General features: G+C 31.0%; 2 protein-coding genes across 3 annotated transcripts; one reads left to right on the forward strand and one right to left on the reverse strand.

The window, feature by feature from the left end:
* The first annotated feature begins 1,301 nt into the window (after window positions 1-1,301).
* On the forward strand, window positions 1,302-5,018 carry LOC106691397 (uncharacterized). The gene is made up of 7 exons (XM_014437148.3): window positions 1,302-1,500; window positions 1,581-1,698; window positions 1,782-1,990; window positions 2,798-2,918; window positions 3,002-3,340; window positions 3,483-3,643; window positions 4,252-5,018. The coding sequence occupies exons 1-7, from the start codon at window positions 1,400-1,402 to the stop codon at window positions 4,907-4,909; spliced, it is 1,707 nt and encodes a 568-aa protein (XP_014292634.1). The 5' UTR covers window positions 1,302-1,399; the 3' UTR covers window positions 4,910-5,018.
* Window positions 5,019-10,097: 5,079 nt separating this feature from the next.
* On the reverse strand, window positions 10,098-18,416 carry LOC106691398 (putative autophagy-related protein 11). Of its 2 annotated transcripts, XM_067053513.1 has the most exons (11): window positions 18,307-18,416; window positions 18,035-18,226; window positions 17,786-17,959; window positions 17,659-17,718; window positions 16,118-16,277; window positions 15,947-16,042; window positions 15,395-15,456; window positions 15,188-15,322; window positions 14,547-14,856; window positions 14,263-14,465; window positions 10,098-10,979 (listed from the first exon to the last, which is right to left on the reverse strand). In XM_067053513.1, exons 4-11 carry the CDS (start codon window positions 17,682-17,684, stop codon window positions 10,670-10,672), a joined length of 1,302 nt encoding a protein of 433 aa, XP_066909614.1. In that variant the 5' UTR covers window positions 17,685-17,718; window positions 17,786-17,959; window positions 18,035-18,226; window positions 18,307-18,416; the 3' UTR covers window positions 10,098-10,669. The 2 variants fall into 2 exon arrangements, with proteins under 2 accessions (XP_066909614.1, XP_014292635.1); XM_014437149.2 differs by lacking the exon at window positions 17,659-17,718.
* Between the last annotated feature and the right edge of the window lie 1,309 nt (window positions 18,417-19,725).

Raw genomic sequence — 19,725 nt, forward strand, 5'->3', positions numbered from 1 at the left:
GTTCTCAGCAGATCATCTTGGTTGGTTTATACATGACGCACTATTATTGTACCACCGAAAGAATTCCATGAAGGGAGAATTGATGACCCCTCAGAAGAATAGAAGTTCGTCGTGTATTGGATTGTATTGAGGGTCAGATAAAGAAAGATCCATGAATGAGAATTTTAGCAACATTAATTTTTTAGTGATAGGGGTGTTGGGAGAAATAGTTAGAGAGTCAGCTAAAGTATAAGTGGGCGGGTGGGATCACGAGTAGTAGGTTCGTAAGTTGTTCGGTCAGAGAGATGATGAATTTTGTCTGTTCAAGTTCATTCAGTTTTATCTATGACAACGGTTGAGTTGCCTTTATCAAATCTGGTGGATATAAGGTGGTCATTGGATTTAAGAAAGGACCGAGTGCATGATAAATCCAGGAAAAATTGGAGGATTGGGAGGAAGGGTGTTGGAGGTGGTTAGAATTAATATTACAAATGCGCATACTGGAAAATTCTTTGTCTTCCACAGTAACTTTAAGTCAGTCGTCTATACAAATAAATTATAAGTCGGCGATTAGAGAAGGAATAAAGCTGGTACATTCCAAAGAAGTAGCAGAAAAATTAGGGCCTAGACTTACAATATTAACAACATTAAGGGAGCTTTTGCAGATTAATTATTGTTAACCCATTTTTCATCACATTTGTTTTGTTTTTTTAAAGATAGTGGGAGGATATTTTTGAATTTAGAGTAAGAGAGCGTTTATTTTATAAGTTTTAATTTGAGAGCAACTTTTGTAAACACGGTTATTAAGTTTTGATTTAACCCTGCAAAATGGGGCGAAACGTTGGTTACTATTAAATAGTTGTTTTACTATTTTATACCTTTAATGACCGCAACCCGGAATATCATCCTACAATCTACTTCAAACGTTCAACTATCTTTTTCCAAAATAAAACATTTTATTACACGCATACAATTTTACGCTTTAATTATTTTACAGGAATCGCTGTATCAAGCCTCATTTAAATATTCAGGATTCCACCTAATTTTTAAAGATTATTTTTTGAGCGATTCCTCAGGACTATTCTCTTCATTTAGTCTGGTCACTTGTGTTTGAAGACATCATGTCACACCGATAGAAGCAATGCTTAAAAGAACAAAGATCTAATCATTACAACCATGACAGACCAAACCTAATACTTTTCGGGATAAGACAATACAGAGCTATTATATTTAAATCTCAGCTTTCATAAAGTGAAATATTATCTCTACCTTTATTCCAAAGAGGTAAATAAGATATAATTGGAACCTTTTTTTGAATACAGAGCTTTGCGGCAAAATTGATGTTTCTCGGGGGAAAAGCCGGGACATGTGGTTATCTCCGTTTTATGAATATTAGTTCATCCCGTTCTTTTATTACGGAATGGATTATTTTAATTTATATGACCCTTTACCCGCTGTATTTATTGGACTGAGTGTTGTTATATTTTCTATTATTTTATTTGAAATAAGCTGCTACTTAAGGTAATATAACGAGTAATATTATTTGAGATGTAGACTTAAAATTAATCCATTTTTTTAATCATTGATCATAAAAAATATAGGAGGGTCATTCCTAAGTCTGTAGAATGTTGGTTTTGCAAACATAAGACTGAAGTTAATTTTTTTTTGAGGAATAGCTGGACTTGTCCTAGTTGTGAGCAGTACAATGGTTTTAATAAGGTATTATTGCAGTTTAAAAAGAATTATGTTAATTTATTATATGCTCCTCCTATTTGTGCAAGTTAATATTTTCTATTTCAAAGGATGGTAATTATAACAAGGTGATCTCAAGTCAGCATAGTGAAAGTTTAAACCTGCTGACAGTTGCTCGTCAGATTCCAAAAAATGAGTGGAGGAAAGGCCCAAGTTTATGTAGCAAATGTAATTTGAAGCAGCACTTAAAAGTTCAACATTTAGCCTCATTTGTTCCTATGTCAGAAACAAATTACGATAAGGAAATTGAACACTTTCAGTAAGTGATTGTTTTTATTGAGATTGTTATTTAGTAAGTTAGAATCAACACTTGCTGCTTTCTTTGTTTATTGGTTTCAATCATTGAGGTTATAGTAAATTACAACATTAATTTTATTCTTATTATAAGCAACATTCCAGTGTATGATTTTATCATATTACTATGGTTGTACCAACCATACATACACGAAAACAATTATATCCTCCTAAGTTAATCATCAAATTCTCTCATATCTTTCATTTATTCATTGTTTTTACTGTTAAAATTTTTTTAAGATATGATAAAATTAAACTTTTTTTAAAAAATATTTTATGAAAATGTGAGATTTGAATTTTGTCATACTATTTTAATAAGGATAGGATCTAGCTGATATTAAAGATCGATTAATTCTACATTGATATGAAGAGTTCAATTACAAAACTTTTACAGCTTTTTATGAAAAAATGATGAAAACGTGTAAAATCCATAATGCTGAGTGTCACTTCTAGTTATCTGTTATAGTGGAAACGTTACAGCAATCATCCAAAGCACATCTTAAAGATACAATATCAATTCTGTACAACTTTTCAGTTTTCAACTTGGCTGTTCACATAAAATTACACGTAAAGACCATTTTATTAGACTTGATTATTTAGAGGACCTTAAATGTGCATTTCTATTGAAAACTCACTTTAATATCAGCTGGTGCGCTAACATTGTAGATTAAAGGTTCACAGGGTGTTCTGAGTCAGGAACTGATATTTTGGCATGTTACTTCCATGTTTATTATACTCTCTATTAATACTAAACATAATAATTTATTATCAGGGAACAAATTGAAAAGAACTACGAGTTATGTGAAAATTGTGAGAACTTGGTTTCTAAAGTCTTGCAAAATATAAGAGAAGAACTATCACTGCCAAAAAAATTGTATTCAGCAATTTCTCAGGTTTAACTACAGTTTATTTAATATGGATTCATTTTATTAATTTTCTAATCATATTTGTTTTTTCAACTCAGTTCTCTTTTCAGGTCAAGATTAGAGGTGAAAGAGCAATTTATATGAATATATTACTATCATTGTTACTGGCTGTTTCATCATTACAAGGGAAAATGTCTTTTCCTTCTGAGATCTCTGTCTATATTAATAGTTTTCAAAAATATGCTTATATTGCACAAACCACTCCAGCCTTAATGCAGGCTTTAAATTATTGGATGCAGTTTATTATTGCCACTGGATTTATTGTTAATTCAGTTGGATATTATCAAACGAAATCAGTTGGAATTTTCTTGAACTCATGCTCTTGGGTTCTCATGTTCTTCCTTACACTCTATCCTGCTCAGTATGAAGTTTATGTGACTACTTTAAAGGTTTATTTTATTTTTTACTTTAAAAACAATTTATCTATTAACATCTGTAGTTATATTTATATCTATCTTTGTAGAGTTGTTGATATTTATCAGAAATAAAAAAATTTATTTAAAATAGTTCTTTGTTATTTTCTGTTTTTAGGTGATTTCAGGTATTGTCTCTATTATTATTAGCTGTATAGTACTTATGAAAAATTCAATGCAAAGATCAAAACAGAAAAAATCAATTTGGGAAAGAAGAAATGCCCAACTTCAAACCTCTCCAATGTTTCAGAGAACCACAAGTTTTCCTACTATTTCAAGGTAGGTTTGTTTTTCTTAAATATTTTTACTAATTAACCCAATTCTACTAAATTAGTTTTAACACAATCCTCCCATCTACGTTTCAGTCTACTCCTTGGATGTTACCTGTCAGTTCAGTGTTTATTAACATTTTAGGGATCCGCTCATTACTAAGCCCTACAATCTTAAACACCTGTCTTATACGCTGCAGTGCTATAACTTAAATTATATTCACCGGCTGTAGTTCCCTTAAACTCTTCGGTGTTATATAGCCTTCTAAATTCTCCCATAAATTCATCCTTTTTCGGGCCGAGTATCTTATGCATTACTTTATTTTCGAAAACATTAAGGCGCTGTTCATCCCTTTGTGTAAGAGATCACATCTTATGTATCTAGATATATTTATTTATATAGAAGGTTACGCAACGCTAAGTTGTGGAAACTGAATCTGGTGAATATAATTCAGGTTAAAACATTGTGGCGTATAAGATGGGAGCATTAAGACTAATTTAGTAGGTTTGGAGGGGCATCACTGGGCAGATGTTTGTAGAGAAACGATTGGTGGTATCGGCATCAAACCTGGTTTCGCTAAGCTGTTATTTTTATTAATATAATTTTTTTTTTTCTAGATCTCCCTCGAACTCAAACCTTTCAACAACCAGCTTAAAATATGGTTCTAAAGTATTCAAATCATATTATGATGAAGATGTTACTAATGCAAAAATGAATAACAGTTTAAGGAGTAGCCCTAAAACTAAACAATCACCTGTTGATGAAGTTTCAAGTAATATTAATTTTGGTATTAGCAACTTAAACTTGGGCCAACGTTACAAAAAAGAAGCTAAACAACAAAACATCAAACCTTTAATCACACCTCCAAAGTTTAATCCATTTTCTGGCACCAAGAGTTGCTATGTAAACAGTGATAAGAACTACCATTGGAAGCCATCTACACTATTTTCCTATAATCAGTACGAACCATCTGTTTCTCCTTCTGTCTATGAAAGTTATGAACCTCAAGAACCATCTGTTGCAACTATTACTTCATTTGGTTGTCCTCAGCCTTGTTACCCTTCATGTCCTCAAACTCTTGCTTATTATTTTTCTAGTCGTAACTTTTCTAAACCTGCAATCATACATTCTAGTACACCTATAAGTGAAAAACAAGATAATAATCAGAACAATTCGACTTTAGTCTACAGTTTACCTGTTATATTTTTAATTGGTTGTAATATTTTTCTATTATTTTTTGTATATAATAAAGAAACGACATCACTTAACTCTTGATTTTTTTTAATGAATTGTATTGTTTTATGAACGACTTAGTTGACTTAAATTGTATTCCGCTTTAATCTTTTAATTTATTGTGCCAAATCTATTTAATTTATTAACACAATATTAAATTTTAAGGAGATTTTTTTATTTTTTAAAAACATTTTTGTATTTACTTATCACTGTTATTGTTTAAGCCTTTTTTTTTTTTTTAAGTCTTTAAGTCTTGTTTTTTTGTTATTTTATGCTGGAATGTGATCATATGAATAGATTAATCATTGTGTATGTTTGTTTAGAATGATTTTTTTTGAATAAAAATGTAACTTTTTTAAAAAAGAAAATGAAAGACATTTAACTGTTGCTTATTATATGCCTAACTATTTGTTTTTTCTAATTTAATAATTAGGTTATACACCCTTATAAAGGTCCACAAAAGTATCAGCAAAACTAATTTTTGTTCTTTATATTTGATAAATCATTGGCAGGACAATTATTAGAATATTTTTGAATTAGTTTAATTTATAGTTTAACTTAGCTTATCCATATTGGAAACACTGATTATTCAAAAGGACTTTTTTTGTTTCTTTTTAATATTTAATTATATTATGTACAATATATTTATTTGTTATGGTTAAATGTTCATAGCAATGTTTTATTTAATACTTTTGCATATCCATGTGAAAAACTGATTTCATGGGTACTCCTTTGTTTTAACTAACGGCCCTCCCATAGATTTTAATTTTAAAATTCAAATCATTGTAGAGCCTATTAAATAAAATGTAGTTATGAATACAATAAAAGTATAGTGAAAAAACAAAACAATTTTCAGAAAAGAAAAACTTTTAAAAACAAATTTGACAAAAAGTATGCGAAATATTTAAAAAGTGAGGCATATCACTGCTTTTGCAAGTTTTGATTTTATTTTGAATTGGACTTGTCCTAAAGATAGTACTGTAGACTAGGGAATTTTTTTATCAGAATTTCTATAGTGCTGTCTATGCTTTATGTCAAACAAAATTTTAATAAAATTGTGTCAGATGTGCCACTAGCAACGATATATATTTGTTGGAAAATTGAGCCCTAATAGACTAATAAAAGTCTCGAAAATGGGGATATTTTTCACAGCCCTTCCTTTATTTTTTGTTGTTCATAAACATTTAAAATTAGAATTTGGTTTATTGTAATATATTTTACTGGAAGATTATTGATTGACCGTGTGTAAAGATGAAAGGAATATGGTCCGGGTGTGGTCAAAAAAACTCAAATAGTAGAATTATACTATTTTAATGAGCCAACGTTTCGCCCCACGTTGCAGGGCGACGAAGCCCTGACGAAAGGGCTATTTTGACGGCAGTCAAAACAAAAATCAATTTCAACAAAAATTTTGACTGCCGTCAAAATAACCCTGACGAAGCCCTGCAACGTGGGGCGAAACGTTGGCTCATTAAAATAGTATAATTCTACTATTTGAGTTTTTTTGACCGCACCCGGACCATATTCCTTTCATCGTAATATATTTTAGTATTCCTAGTTTTCTTTTGATCTATTTTTTTTATTTATTTATTCGATTGCAATTCAAAAGTGTATTTTGCTTGATATATGAAGTGAAAAGTTAGGATATGAATGGTGAAGCATGAAAGTGTTATCTCTATTTAACAATAGCTCATTGGTTTAATAAATGCCATTAACATCAAGGATTTTTTGTATATGGATTACCATTTCTTGCCAGGAAATTCATGTTATGTGGATATTCTGGATAGGCTGGCTTTTCTGTAGATTATAGATATGAAATTGCATTTTAATACTCCAAGGAAATTATCCACAAGAGTAAGTCAAAATTATTTCTAATATGTAATTCTGAGGAAGACTTCAAAGTTAAGTGTTGTATTATCACAACATTGGTTACGAAGGTAAACGGTTTAAAAATCAACAAAATAATTTTTTTTTTCCCATATAATATTCTTAACTAAAAATCACTCATCAAGGTGTCAAAGGTCTCGAAAATGAATACAAAGAGAAATATAGAAATGTGATTCTAAAATTTTGTAAACAATTTTCCAGTGAAAATAATAGAAAAAATGCTGATAATTATGATGATCCATTTATGCTGATAATTATTTTACATTGTTGTTCTATAGATAAATTAATTTCTATGGGAGTTGGGACTCTAATTTGAGATAACCAGTCGCGGAACTTGAAACAACCAACATGTCAGAAATAATGCTTAACTTATTTGACGTTGGAGTAATTCCATAGTAACAAATTACGGCATATAGCCATTATTCAGTACAATAAAGAATTCATTGAGCATAAGACAATTTCAGTTCTTCAGCCATATATGATCAAGGGCTGTAATAAAAACAGGTGGAACTGACAGAATGGACCAAAATGTAGTCATATTTAGAATCAATTTGAGATCTAAAAAATAATACTGGCCTATATCGCCAAATATATCGGAGAAGATATCTTTGATCAACTAAAAATGGAGTCTGAATGATTAAAATAGTTCAATAAATTTAAAAAAAAAATTATATTTCTAGTACTTTAAATGCTAATTATTTTTGATTCGACGGTAAGATTTGAAAGTAATGACCTCGAACAGGAAGGTGGAGTGGAAAGGGAAAAAAAGAAAATATATGAAAAATGCGTCAATTCCTTAAGGAAAAATACTGCGAGACCTTCGGAGAAAGAGAGAGAGTTTACCGTGAGAGGCCTCTGGTTTGGATCTCGTGGAACAATACCAGATAGAACAAGGAGCTTCTTAGAAGGCCTAGGTATTAGCATTGGGGATATTGCGATCTTGGCGGAAAATATTATTTTGGACTCCCTGAGATTAGATTAGATTAGATTTTTATTCAGGGCGATCAACATCTAGGTTATTACACCCTTTTTACTTCATCTATCTTCTTGACTTGGACTTCTTGACTTGGACTCCCTGAGGATCATACACCATCACCTGCATGGGAATTAGCTCGGGGATTATTCTTTGTTTTATTTATTTATTTTAATATGTTGACCTCTCTATTTGTGTGTTTTAACGTATTTATTCATTAAATTATTTTATTTTATTAATACTGTTTTTTTTTAAAACTCATTTATCCATTCAAGTGTTTTCTGTAACCGGTTTTTTATTGTATTTTCCTTTTAATCTATGTGTTAGTCTTATTCTCGTAAAATGTATCTATTTGTTTGTTCTTGGTAAACTGATCTACTGCTGTGACTATGAATGATGGTCTGATCTCACATTACCGTCTAATATTGAATTTGTTTAGCGGGTCACTGAAGAGGATCTAGGAGGTTGAATTCCAGAGAGCGAATTTGTTGATCGAGTGAATTGAAAAATTGTGAAAGGGTGAAATTGGAGGAGCGGAAATGAGAAAGAAAAATAGGAATGAATGAAACATTTGTATTTGTTGTACAGACCGAAATGGATTGTAAAAGGAAACTGTAGGGGAGAAAAAAATTGTTTTTATATCTTATTATTGTATCTCTTTTTTTTCCTGATTATACCATGTATGTGCAATTTATATATGTCCGATTACGGATTGATAAGTATGCTGTGTGAGATAGCAACCTAATGTATTTAGGCAGCATAGATAAATAAAGTATTTCTCTCTCTACATCTCTGACTGTCAATATTTTTCACCAAATCATGCATGGCCAAAATTATTTTTAAATTTTAATTGTCGATTCTTTTAATTTAAAATTAAACATCAATTTTTTTAATAAATCAAATGGTATCCTTGTTAAGTCTCAACACTCTTTATTATATCAACAGTCCAATGTTTTGGCCATCCTCAGGGACAATCTTAAATATAAATTTACACCTCACATCCAAAGTTAAAAATGTTTTGCAGGCAATTCTGCCCAGGTATTAACAAGTCAATTTACTATATTTTGTCACAAGTTCATTAATTTTTAAAACTTTTAATTTTACATCAACTTATACTATCAACTATCGTAAAAATAGTTAGTTTATATGATAGTTGATATATATTTTAGATTGTCCTTGAGGATAGCCGAAATGTTGGACTGTTGATATAATAAAGAGTGTTGAGACATAACTAGGATACCATTTGATTTTTTAAAAAAAATATGTTTAATTTTACATTAAAAGAATTGACAATTAAACGGGCTATGAAACAAAAAGAAATAACAACCATCATTCAGAGAAACATAAAAATAAATAAACTAACAAATTTGGAAATACACGAACAGTGAATTGAAAATAAATAATAGTTAATTAATAACCATGGATTTAGACAGTAGCAGATTGATAACAATGAAAGCTGAAATATATTATGTAGGTAAGAAGATATGTAAGTAGTGTCTAAAAAACTGATTTGTTTTTAGAAACAAATTTAACAAAAAGTTTGCGAAATATTAAAAAAGTGAAGCATACCTCCGAAAAATAAATATTAACAGCCCCAGAAGGGAATTGAACCCACAATGTTCCGAACCGAGCGTGCTAGGACCTGCACCCCAACTGCCGTCACATCCCATTATGGAAAAGTAATTAATGAAACATTTTAGCAGTGTTAAAATCCATAGAGCAACTTGGTACACTGCTTAACAATAATCAAAGAAGGAATTAGGAAACTATGGGTTTCAGATTAAAGAAGATAATGAAAGTAATAGATATTCTTGAAACTAGAGATATAATGTATATATAGTTGACCGTAAAAATTGATATATAAGAAGATGGTCTGGAAAATAAATAGTTGTCAACTATTTTTGTTTCTCTTTTGACCGCAACCCGGACCATCTTACATATAGAGATATAATGGGTTTTTACAGGGAAGACTGGCCAAAAATGATTCTTATGAAAGATATTGGATAATAGTATAAAGTTTTACTATTCTTTTATCTATCAGTAGGGTAGGAGGTATTGTTTGAAGGTGATTAGAACTTGGAAAAATAACATTTATCTTTTCAGCTTTCAATGTCAGTTTGTTCTCCCTAAGCTATTTACTCATTAGGTTGAGATCTTAGCAATAAGTTGAAAGGTGTTTTAAATCAAATTTGGCTTAGTAAGTATGCATGGAAATGGAATCTGTCTCACATGTGAGCACAACACAGCTGTTAGGATGTAACTGTTCACCTTTGCTTTTCTAATATTTCAACTGTTACTGGTTTGGATTCTATGGATTCTCAGAAAGTGAAGGTTTTAATTGTTACATTCACCAATTAATATAGCAGTATTATAGTTATTTAATAAAAAACAAAACAAATTATATTATTTTAGAAACATTAAAATTTTACAATCAATTAACTTGTCACATAATTAATATTTAAAGGCATTGAAGTTAAAAGCACAGTCTTTGTTTGCAGCTTACAGTTATGCTTTTCTCAATATAATTTACATTTTTTATTTTACAGGAATTAATTAATTTTGCACTCAATATATAGAAATAAGAGATATTAGCTTTATTTCTATAAACTGCATGAAATTAATTACCTTTAATGACAATTTAAAGTTCATAAATATTCCCAGCATTTTATGCTGTATTTATCATAAAGTTTTCATCTGAAGTGGATAATAAGATCAATAAAAGAAGTTGATAAAATCATCTAAATCTGACATGAAAAATAATTTAGCAATTACAGGCTATCACAAATACCAAGTTCAAAATCAATATACCATCAAACTGCATTTCTTAAAATAAAATATATGTAAAAATAAATCTAAGATCAAATAATTGTTGATTGTAAAATTAACAATACATATTCAACAATGGTTTAGTGACATGCATATATAGAAACTAGTCAATGAAATCATCTATTCATGACCTCTATCCTCACTCTTTCCTTTAACTGTTCTGTTTCTTCTTCTATCTCATGCAATCTTCTAATAAATTCTTTGGGATTTTCAAGTATTTTTTGCCAGATACAATCTTTTTTTCTACCACCACTCTTCACTGTTTTAAACATTTCTTCCACTTTTGTAAATGTGTCGGATATTTTCTTCTGTGTTTTAAAACTATCTCTTAAGGCTGTAATAAAGTTTCTGAGTATATAATTACCAAAAATTTCTCTTGTAGGACCAGCAACCACCAAATGATCAATTTTTTTAATTTCATTAAATCTGTGAATAAAATAGAAATCATATAAGTAAAAATATTGGAAAGATGTCATATAAGAATTGCAATGGAAAAGAAACATGCCCTCTTATATAATAAAGGGAGGGAGGGAGAGGGAGAGGGGGGGGTTAACAAATATAAGTGGTGAAGTTCTCCTCAAAGCTTTTGCACAAATATGTTCTTTATGAACACCGGAACAAACCAAACGTTCACTGGAGCAGGAAGATCATCTATCATCGATTTGACATTTGTGAATGGTTGCCTGCAATGGATCTTGGACAGCTTGGAAGGGTTGTGGATTTTATACAAACAGTGATCACCAGGCTATATTGATAACACTGGATACGCCTACAAGAAAGAAGAGTTGTCAATGGAAAACCAATGGCTGGAACATGAAGACTTTCGATGACGCTTCATTCACTTTAATGCTGGAGGATGAATGTGAATTGAAAGGGTCTGCTGAGAAAAAGGCGTGTATACTCACCTCTTTTATATCTGGGGCTTGTGATGCAGCTATGACCCATTCAAAGCCTGGAAAACATCATTCCCCAGTGTACTGGTGGACAGATACTATTGCCGATCTTGCAACGAAGCTAGAAGACTTCCGGAGATTTCTGTGCTTCAGGATGAGTTCAAGGTGCTGGAGAGAACTCTGTGATGAGGTGGATGCAGACCCAAGGGGTAGGCTTTACAAAATAGCACTCAAGAAACTAAGTAAAGACACAATGCAGCTCCCCACAAGATCAAATGTTATGGACAATATTGTTAGAACACTATTCATGAAACAGACGAATACTATTGAATGTATAGACAATACATATGCAACGGATTTTCCACAAATCATGCAGATCACCTCGGACGTACAACATGGCACGGCATCAGAATTGGACAGAATTCCTAATGTAGCTCTGAAGGTGGCTCTCAGGAAACGGCTGGATCTTTTCGTCTCCAATTCTTGCATTTGTGAAGGCTCAATTCCAAAACCTTGGACGAGACAGTGCCTCGTACTAATTCTAAAGAGTAAGGGAAGACTGAAAGACCCGTCAACCTATCCTCCAATTTGTTTATTCCATACTATGTGTAAGGGATTGGAGAAAATCCTTTCCCTCTGGCTACAAGAGTTCAAGGAGGGAGTTAATGGCTCAAAACGGATTTCGTAAAGAGGGATTCATGATAGATGCTGCTGGATTGGTAGTTGAGATGGTCTTTACAGCAATTGCAGGAGCAAGGCGGAGGAGAGGTGCTAAGTATTATGCAGCAATCATCACTATAGATGTTAAGAATGCTTTTAACACTGCAAGATGGACCTATATAATAGATGCCCTACAGACTATGGCGGTGCCAGCCAATCTTATGAGAGTTCTCACAGACTAGTTCAAAGATATAGTTCTATTTTATCTTTCAGACACTGGCCAAAGGAGATACGAGGTGACTGGTGGTGTCCCACAGGGCTCGCTAGTAGGCCCTTTACTGTGGAACGTCATGTACAATGCAATCTTCAAATTGACAATGCCAGAAAGAGGCCCAGATGTGGGATTCGCAGATGATGTTGCAGTTGTTGTAGCGGCAAAGTACTTGGAAGAAGTTAACCTCATTGCTAACTAGGCTGTTGCTACAGTCTGAGGTTGGCAGTCTTCGGTAGCCCTACAAGTTGCAGATCACAAGACCGAGGTTCTCCTAGTAACTAGCAGAAAGCAAACTGAGTTCATCACAGTCATGGTGGGTAGGCACGAAATTTGTTCCCAGTTTTTCTTGAAATGCCTAGGAGTCATGATAGATGCACGTCTCTGCTTTAATGTTCACACGGAGTATATCAGCGCCAAATCTGCTATAGTAGCATCCTTATTGTCACACATTATACCAAACATTGGAGGTCCCAGGGAGAGTCACAGAAGGCTTCTTTCTATAGTTGTCTCCTCGATTATGTTATATGCAATACAAATACAAAAATTGGCATTCAGTTATAGGTGCAGTTGGTCTCAGTTTGAAATACATAACAGAAAGTGTAACAGTTGTACTATATCCCTACTATACAGGATAAAGAGTCTATGTCGTCTAAACAACTTACAAAAAAACGTAGACAAGAAGTAGAACTTTTACAATTTGGTGCATTCAATGGTGACAAAAAAAAGTAAAAAGCCAAAACAAGACAATCTAGAAGAAGAATGGTACAACCATCAACATCAGCAGCAATGGAGGTAGACCTTTTTTTTTTTTTTTTTTTTTTTTTTTAATAATTTATTTATTGATATTTACAACTGTATACACATATATACAAGTAAATTTGCTGTAGGTGACATAGTGACATGATAAAAACATGTGGAGAATCTACCCACTGATAGAACTCCAATAACATTTCTAGAGGAGAAGATCTCGAGGCCATCTTCTTTTCAGACGCCTAGGAGGATTATTAGGTAATGAAGGAGAAGCCAGGTTAGAAACAAGTGGATTTGGGTGGTTGAGAAGTTTATTATGGAAGGAACGGTATCTGGTTCTGGCCAAATCGGCAACATATGGAATATTGAGGTCCTGATGGATGACTTGATTTGTGACAAAGTAAAGAGCATTAAGGATTTTACGAAGGATTTTGGACTGTAAGGATTGGATTCTGGAGGAATTTGATGGTTTAGTGGAGCCCCAAAGCTCAACTCCGTATGTCCAGATAGGCCTTATAATAGTCATGTAGATCAGTCTTTTGTAATGGATTGGCAATTTAGACTGTTTGTCTAGTAAATGTTGCAATAGTCGGAATCTACGAGCAGTTTCTTGTCTTTTTAGTCTTGTATGAGGATTCCATGTCAGTCGTTTGTCGAGATGTAGTCCTAAGTAACGGATCTGTTCGACAGGAATAAGTGGGGTATTATTAAAGGATATTGTAGGGGAAGAGGTCATGGGTTTACATCGAAGGGTAAATGTGATTTGGTGGGATTTATTGGAATTTATTCTAATCCTCCAGTTTTGGCACCATTCTTCAAGGGTGGTGATGTGGGATTGGAGGGTTTGGGATACAATGTAAGGATAGACATGTGTCATCGGCATACGTGGTGAGGATTGTGTTAGGATGGGTTGGAATGTCAGCTGTGAAAACTGTATAAAGGATAGGACCAAGGATACTACCCTGAGGTACACCAGCAGACGAGGTAGACCTAAACGTTATGCCACAAGGAGATGAATCAGCACAAAGTTCAGGACATAATTCCATGAAATAAACAATTCATACTTAAAGACTAATGAATAAAACAAAATATGAATTTTGTAAAGCCAATTTTTATATAAGTGCACTCTTACTTCTTGATAAATTTCTTTTGAAATAATTGCATTCCTTCCTCTATATATGCATAGGAAATACTAAGACTTTCTTTGAAGTTTGCCATTTCTAAAGACAATGTTTTATAATCAGAGTTTTGGAGTCCACAATATTTCATCATAGCTTTGTAATTAGGATCTAGTGAATGAATTTTATTAACATTTGTATGATTCTTCATAACTTGCTGGAAAAAAAATATAAATAAATAAAAATGTATACAAACTAAATAGAATTAATAATATAAAATTGTATGTAAGTGGCATACTATTCTCTGATCATGTTGGGAAGCTAATAATTCAATATTCTTTGAAAACTTGTTTAATGTATTAAACTGGAACTCGGAAATTACCCTATCCCGCTTAACAATAAATTTTAAAGTTTTATTTAAAATTATTTTGTTCTGCAATATATTTTCAATCCTAGTTAACCTATTAAAACGATCTTCTAAAAAAGCAGCACACTTTTTAGTATCATTTATCTGTAATTTTATTAAACTATTCACTTCATCTTCCAGAACTGGACTTAATACTCCATTTAATTTTTCATTCAGACTAGGTACTTCATCAAGAAATTTCCTAGAACCAACATATACATATTTTAATATAAAAATGTCATAGTGAAATTACTAATACAGTGGTATAAAACATATTAATTTAAAATAACAAAATTAAATTGTTTACAAACCATGCAGTAGAGCTTACAAGGCGCAGTATCATAAACCATTTGTTTATTTAGTTAGTTAATCTTAACACAGTTAAAAAAAAATAAAAATAAGGAAATGTACATACAAAAATAATGTTAACTGGTATTTAAATAGAAAAACAATTGATCTCAAATTCAGGAATCAACAGTTTCCAGAAAAAAAAGGTTTTCTCATCATTTCTTTACATAATAAAAAATACTAACTTGATATCCAATAGTGATGTGTCTTGAGGATTAAGAGAAATAATACGTTTCAATAAAGTAAGGTAATCAATAACAGCTGAATTTCCATGAATTGTAGCAGTAGTATCTATGATGCTGTTTTCAATCTCTGAAAGTCTTACAAAATAAGAAATGAGTAACTGATTACTTACTCATAAAATTATAGATAAATGCAACCTGATTACATACTTTTCAATTATTAGCCAATAATCCAAAGGTGTTACATTAATTTTCCCATTAACAGGCTTTATCTGTAACATAACATCAAATTAATACAGAGTTTCTGGAAATTATTTTCATTTTTTGAAAGCGGCAGTTTTTCCATTGGTTTTTTTTCTCAGATTCTCTGGAATTAAACAATTAAAGAATTTACATAGTTTTGTTTACTACAAATCCTGAGGCAATGAAGTTTTGAGTTTTTATGTTAAGTTTAAATGTAGTTTTGTATTTTTCTCGTTAACTACTTATCTAAAATTATTTTTTAAATGTTTATTCACATTTTTATTGATTTCCTTAATTAAATAAATCATTGTTATTTCATGTAAGATTAATTGAGACAAATCTTTCATATATTTTCCAACTACACACTTATTTTTCCTTCATCAATGTTTCGGGGCTCTTCCCCTATCATCAGGTCATTCCACCTCTTAAGTAGTTAAATAGTCATACATAAATATTAAAAACTTTATCATGATTTAGTCAATCAAAGTACACCACTTAATTAATGTTTTTTCTACTCACCTCGTTAAAATCATTTTGTAAATGTTCATTCACATTTTTATTGATTTGATTATTAAAATAAATCATATTTAAGTACTTATTCAAACATACACCAACCTGAAAACAATTAATGATTTATTTATTAAAGAAAAAATATTGCTATAAAGATAATATTAATTAAGTAGATCATACCAATTGTTCTTCATTTAAATGGCTTTTCAAATCATCCCAAGCATATGTATATTTATTTAAACTTTCATTGAATAGGATGTTTAATACTTCTAATTCTTTTATTTCAGACTTAATAAAAGGATCTAATTCGTTAACTGCTTTTTCACTTTGTTTTCTTTTCCTAACATCATTCACAAATAACATTACAGCACATAAATAACTTATATCTCCATAATTAATGGTGAAATTAAAAATTACTTAGAAAAAAGTGGTTATCAGAAAAGACACCACAGCAAAAAAAACTGAACATAAAAGAAAAAGATTATTAAGCTAAGAAGAGACTGTATTGTGCCATAAAAGAATTTTGTGATAGATTTACAAATATTTTTTTATTATAATTTTTATATCTAAGCTATAAATTCTATAACAGAATTTTAAATAAAACGTTCAGTATGCATTATCCTTAGTAATAATTGTCCTATTTTAATGATTTTTGTTTTGTTTAGTAGGGAATTTATTCCCCCATAACCTGATAACAGGTTTTAAAGGTTAAATTATAGGTAATTATATGACCTATATTACCTCATATACAGTATACAATTTTTATAAATTTTAGTACATAACCCGTTTAACTTCGATCATAACATTTTTTTCGACCAGATAAATCCAGGATTTTAATAGCTAAGAACCTTCTGAAGATGACCCCAAGCATTTAAAAAAAAACATGTAAATTGGTTAAGAAATTTTTAAAATGAAAACCTAGAAGTAGAAGCTAAGTAAAAAATGAATGTTAAATTTTTATTTATACAGACAGAACAAGTTATATCAAAAATTGGATCACAAAATATCTTTGCTAATACTTGTCCGATTTAGGTAATTTTTTATGTTTTGATTTCATTACCTATCATAATGCCTCATATACAATGTTTACATTTTGACATAAGTGTCAATAATTTTTTATTTTGATCATAACATTTTTTCTATTTGATAAATCCAGTATTTCAATTGCTAAGAACCTTCTCAGGACAGCACTGAACATTTAAAAAAAAACAGTGTGTAAATTAGTTATAGTAGTTTAAGAACTTTTGGAGATCTCACAAAAATAACAAATGAAATTACATTTTTAGTTTTATATGTATAAGATTATTTTTTCCAAAATAATTTTTAAACTAATGTTATTTTTCATTCCTCTTCTAAATAGACAGTTACTTTACAAATGTCTGTATTTATAAACTAAAAAACATATACGGTGTAAGTAAATTTAGTTACCAAATAAATCTTATAGATTAATGACTATGAAATAATAACATATTTTAATGAAATATCTGTGGTGGCTGGCCAAGCAAATCTAGCTAATACAAATTCACTGATTTTTTTTAACATAAATTAAAAATTTTATGTTTATCCTAAAACCCACAAATTTAGGTTTACGAATTACATTACTGTAACTCACATTACTACTGTTTTTAAAATTATAATTTATTGATTTGAGTCTATGAAACTTGAATCAGTATAACTTTAAATATTCATTATAGTGTTACTAACTCATTATTCATACTTACTCATAAGTAGTTATAAAATTCACCATAATTTATCAAGCATATGAAAACAGATATTTGCTTCTGAAAGCGAAAATCAATAAGTCTTGAATAGTAAATTATTAAATAATAAGATTAAAAAAAAAATTACTTCAAAAATTCTTCAAGAGATTTAAGATTTTGTAGTTCCTTATCAGCTTCAGCTATTGAAAATTGTAAATCAACATCAGACATACGACATAATTCAACGTTGAAATATTCTAATAATTGCTGATCTACTTCTTCATTAGGAACTAATTTATTATTACATTTCAGATCACGATATCTGGAAATATAGATATAATGTTAAGTGAGCAAATAAAGTAAAGTTTAGAATAACTAATTGAAAAATTATTATTACATTGCAACTTCATCACTTGATAAACAGTTTTCATAGGTAATACAATTCAAAAACCAATCTAAAAAAGGTTTCAATGTTTTCATCTCCTGTAGAGCAATCCAATCATTTGAATTTTTTTCGACTGACAAAACCTCTACATATTTTGTTTCTTGGAGAATATTTATAAGAAAAGGTAGGAATTTGCCTTTGAACCTACAAATACAGAAAAAGTTTATTAACTACTAAAAAGTGTTAATTAAAAAAATTATAAAATAATAAAAAGTTATTAATACATTTTCTGAACAATAACACTCAAGAATCAACTTAAATCACTGGCTTTTGCTAAAGGTTCATGTTTCAACCGAAAAAAGCTCAAACGCAATGATTGTAATTCATAACTGATTCATTCGAAAACATGAAACACAGTGAAAATACACCTTTTAAATTTGTTTAATTTGGAAGTAACTCAAGAAATTTCTTTAGAAAGAATGTTAGAATTCTTTAGACGTATAATAATGTAATTATGAGGATGGTGATATATAGAAGAGATCTGTACGACAACAATGTTGGAGTATGCTGAAAAGTATTAGTAGTTTTAAGTGAAGGAATTTACATGGTTGCTGGGTTGGTGCATGAGTCCAAAAGTTTCAGTGTGACGTTAAGAGGGAAGTTTTCAGTTAGTAGGGTTTTTTTTAATGCGCTGTTTGTTAACTTGGTGGCATTGAGGGTCTGATAAAGGAAGAGATATAAGGTTTTTAGCAATATATATTTTGGTGCTCTAAATTCAATAATACCCTCCAACTATCTTTGAAAAAAATATTCTAAAAGTTGTAAAAAAATGTGTTCAAAATATTTTTTCTACCACCATCTCCCCTAGTGCTGGTAATATTTTAAGTCTAGGCTCTAATTTTTCTACCCCTTCTTCGAAGTGTACCAACCTTATTCCCATCTCTTATCACCTATTTGTAATATACTTATTGAGATGACTGACTTAGAATTGCTTAGGAGGACAAAGAATGTTTCCGTATACGCATTTGTAACATTATTTCTAACCACCTCCATTATCCCTCTTACCAATCTTCCAATTTTTCCATGATCTATGGTGCACCCAGTCTTTCACATGGCGGATGGGGTGATTCTCTTTCATAGACATACCCTTTGGAAAGATGAGCTCAGCGTAAACTCTTGGTCCAATAGATATCCAATACTTGAGGTATAGCCCATCTACCCCCTCCTGAGGGGATCTAATTAAAGATTAGACCAGTTGTCCTAATGTCACAGGGTCTATTTTGCTGGACTAATCACCCATAAAGTCGATTTGACTGACGAACAAAGGTTATCAAGTGGCATGGATACTAGCGAACTAACGGTTACAAATAATAAGGACATTCGGCCAGCTACTTGGGAACTACAAGTATCGAGGGAAAAGAAGAGGACGTTTCAGCCGAGATCGCGGCTCACGTGGACGTCCTAGATATAAGTGGGGTATAGAAATACCACCCTATTATAAAGAAGTGAAAGCTGGATTCTGAAAATACATCCAAGCAGAGAGAGGTCAATAATTTCGTGGATGGATCGTGTGCATCAATTAGGAAAGAAGAGCAAGTCGCTGGACTTCATGGACAGGACGATGACTTCTTGGATCGAGGTATTTCCACACTGAGGACAAAGAAAGAACTAAAATAAGTTTCCATTCATCTTGGAGCTATTGT

The sequence above is a fragment of the Halyomorpha halys genome, unplaced genomic scaffold (genome assembly GCF_000696795.3).
Source record: "Halyomorpha halys isolate HHAL.00 unplaced genomic scaffold, Hhal_1.1 Scaffold2317.1, whole genome shotgun sequence".
Taxonomy (NCBI): domain Eukaryota; kingdom Metazoa; phylum Arthropoda; class Insecta; order Hemiptera; family Pentatomidae; genus Halyomorpha; species Halyomorpha halys.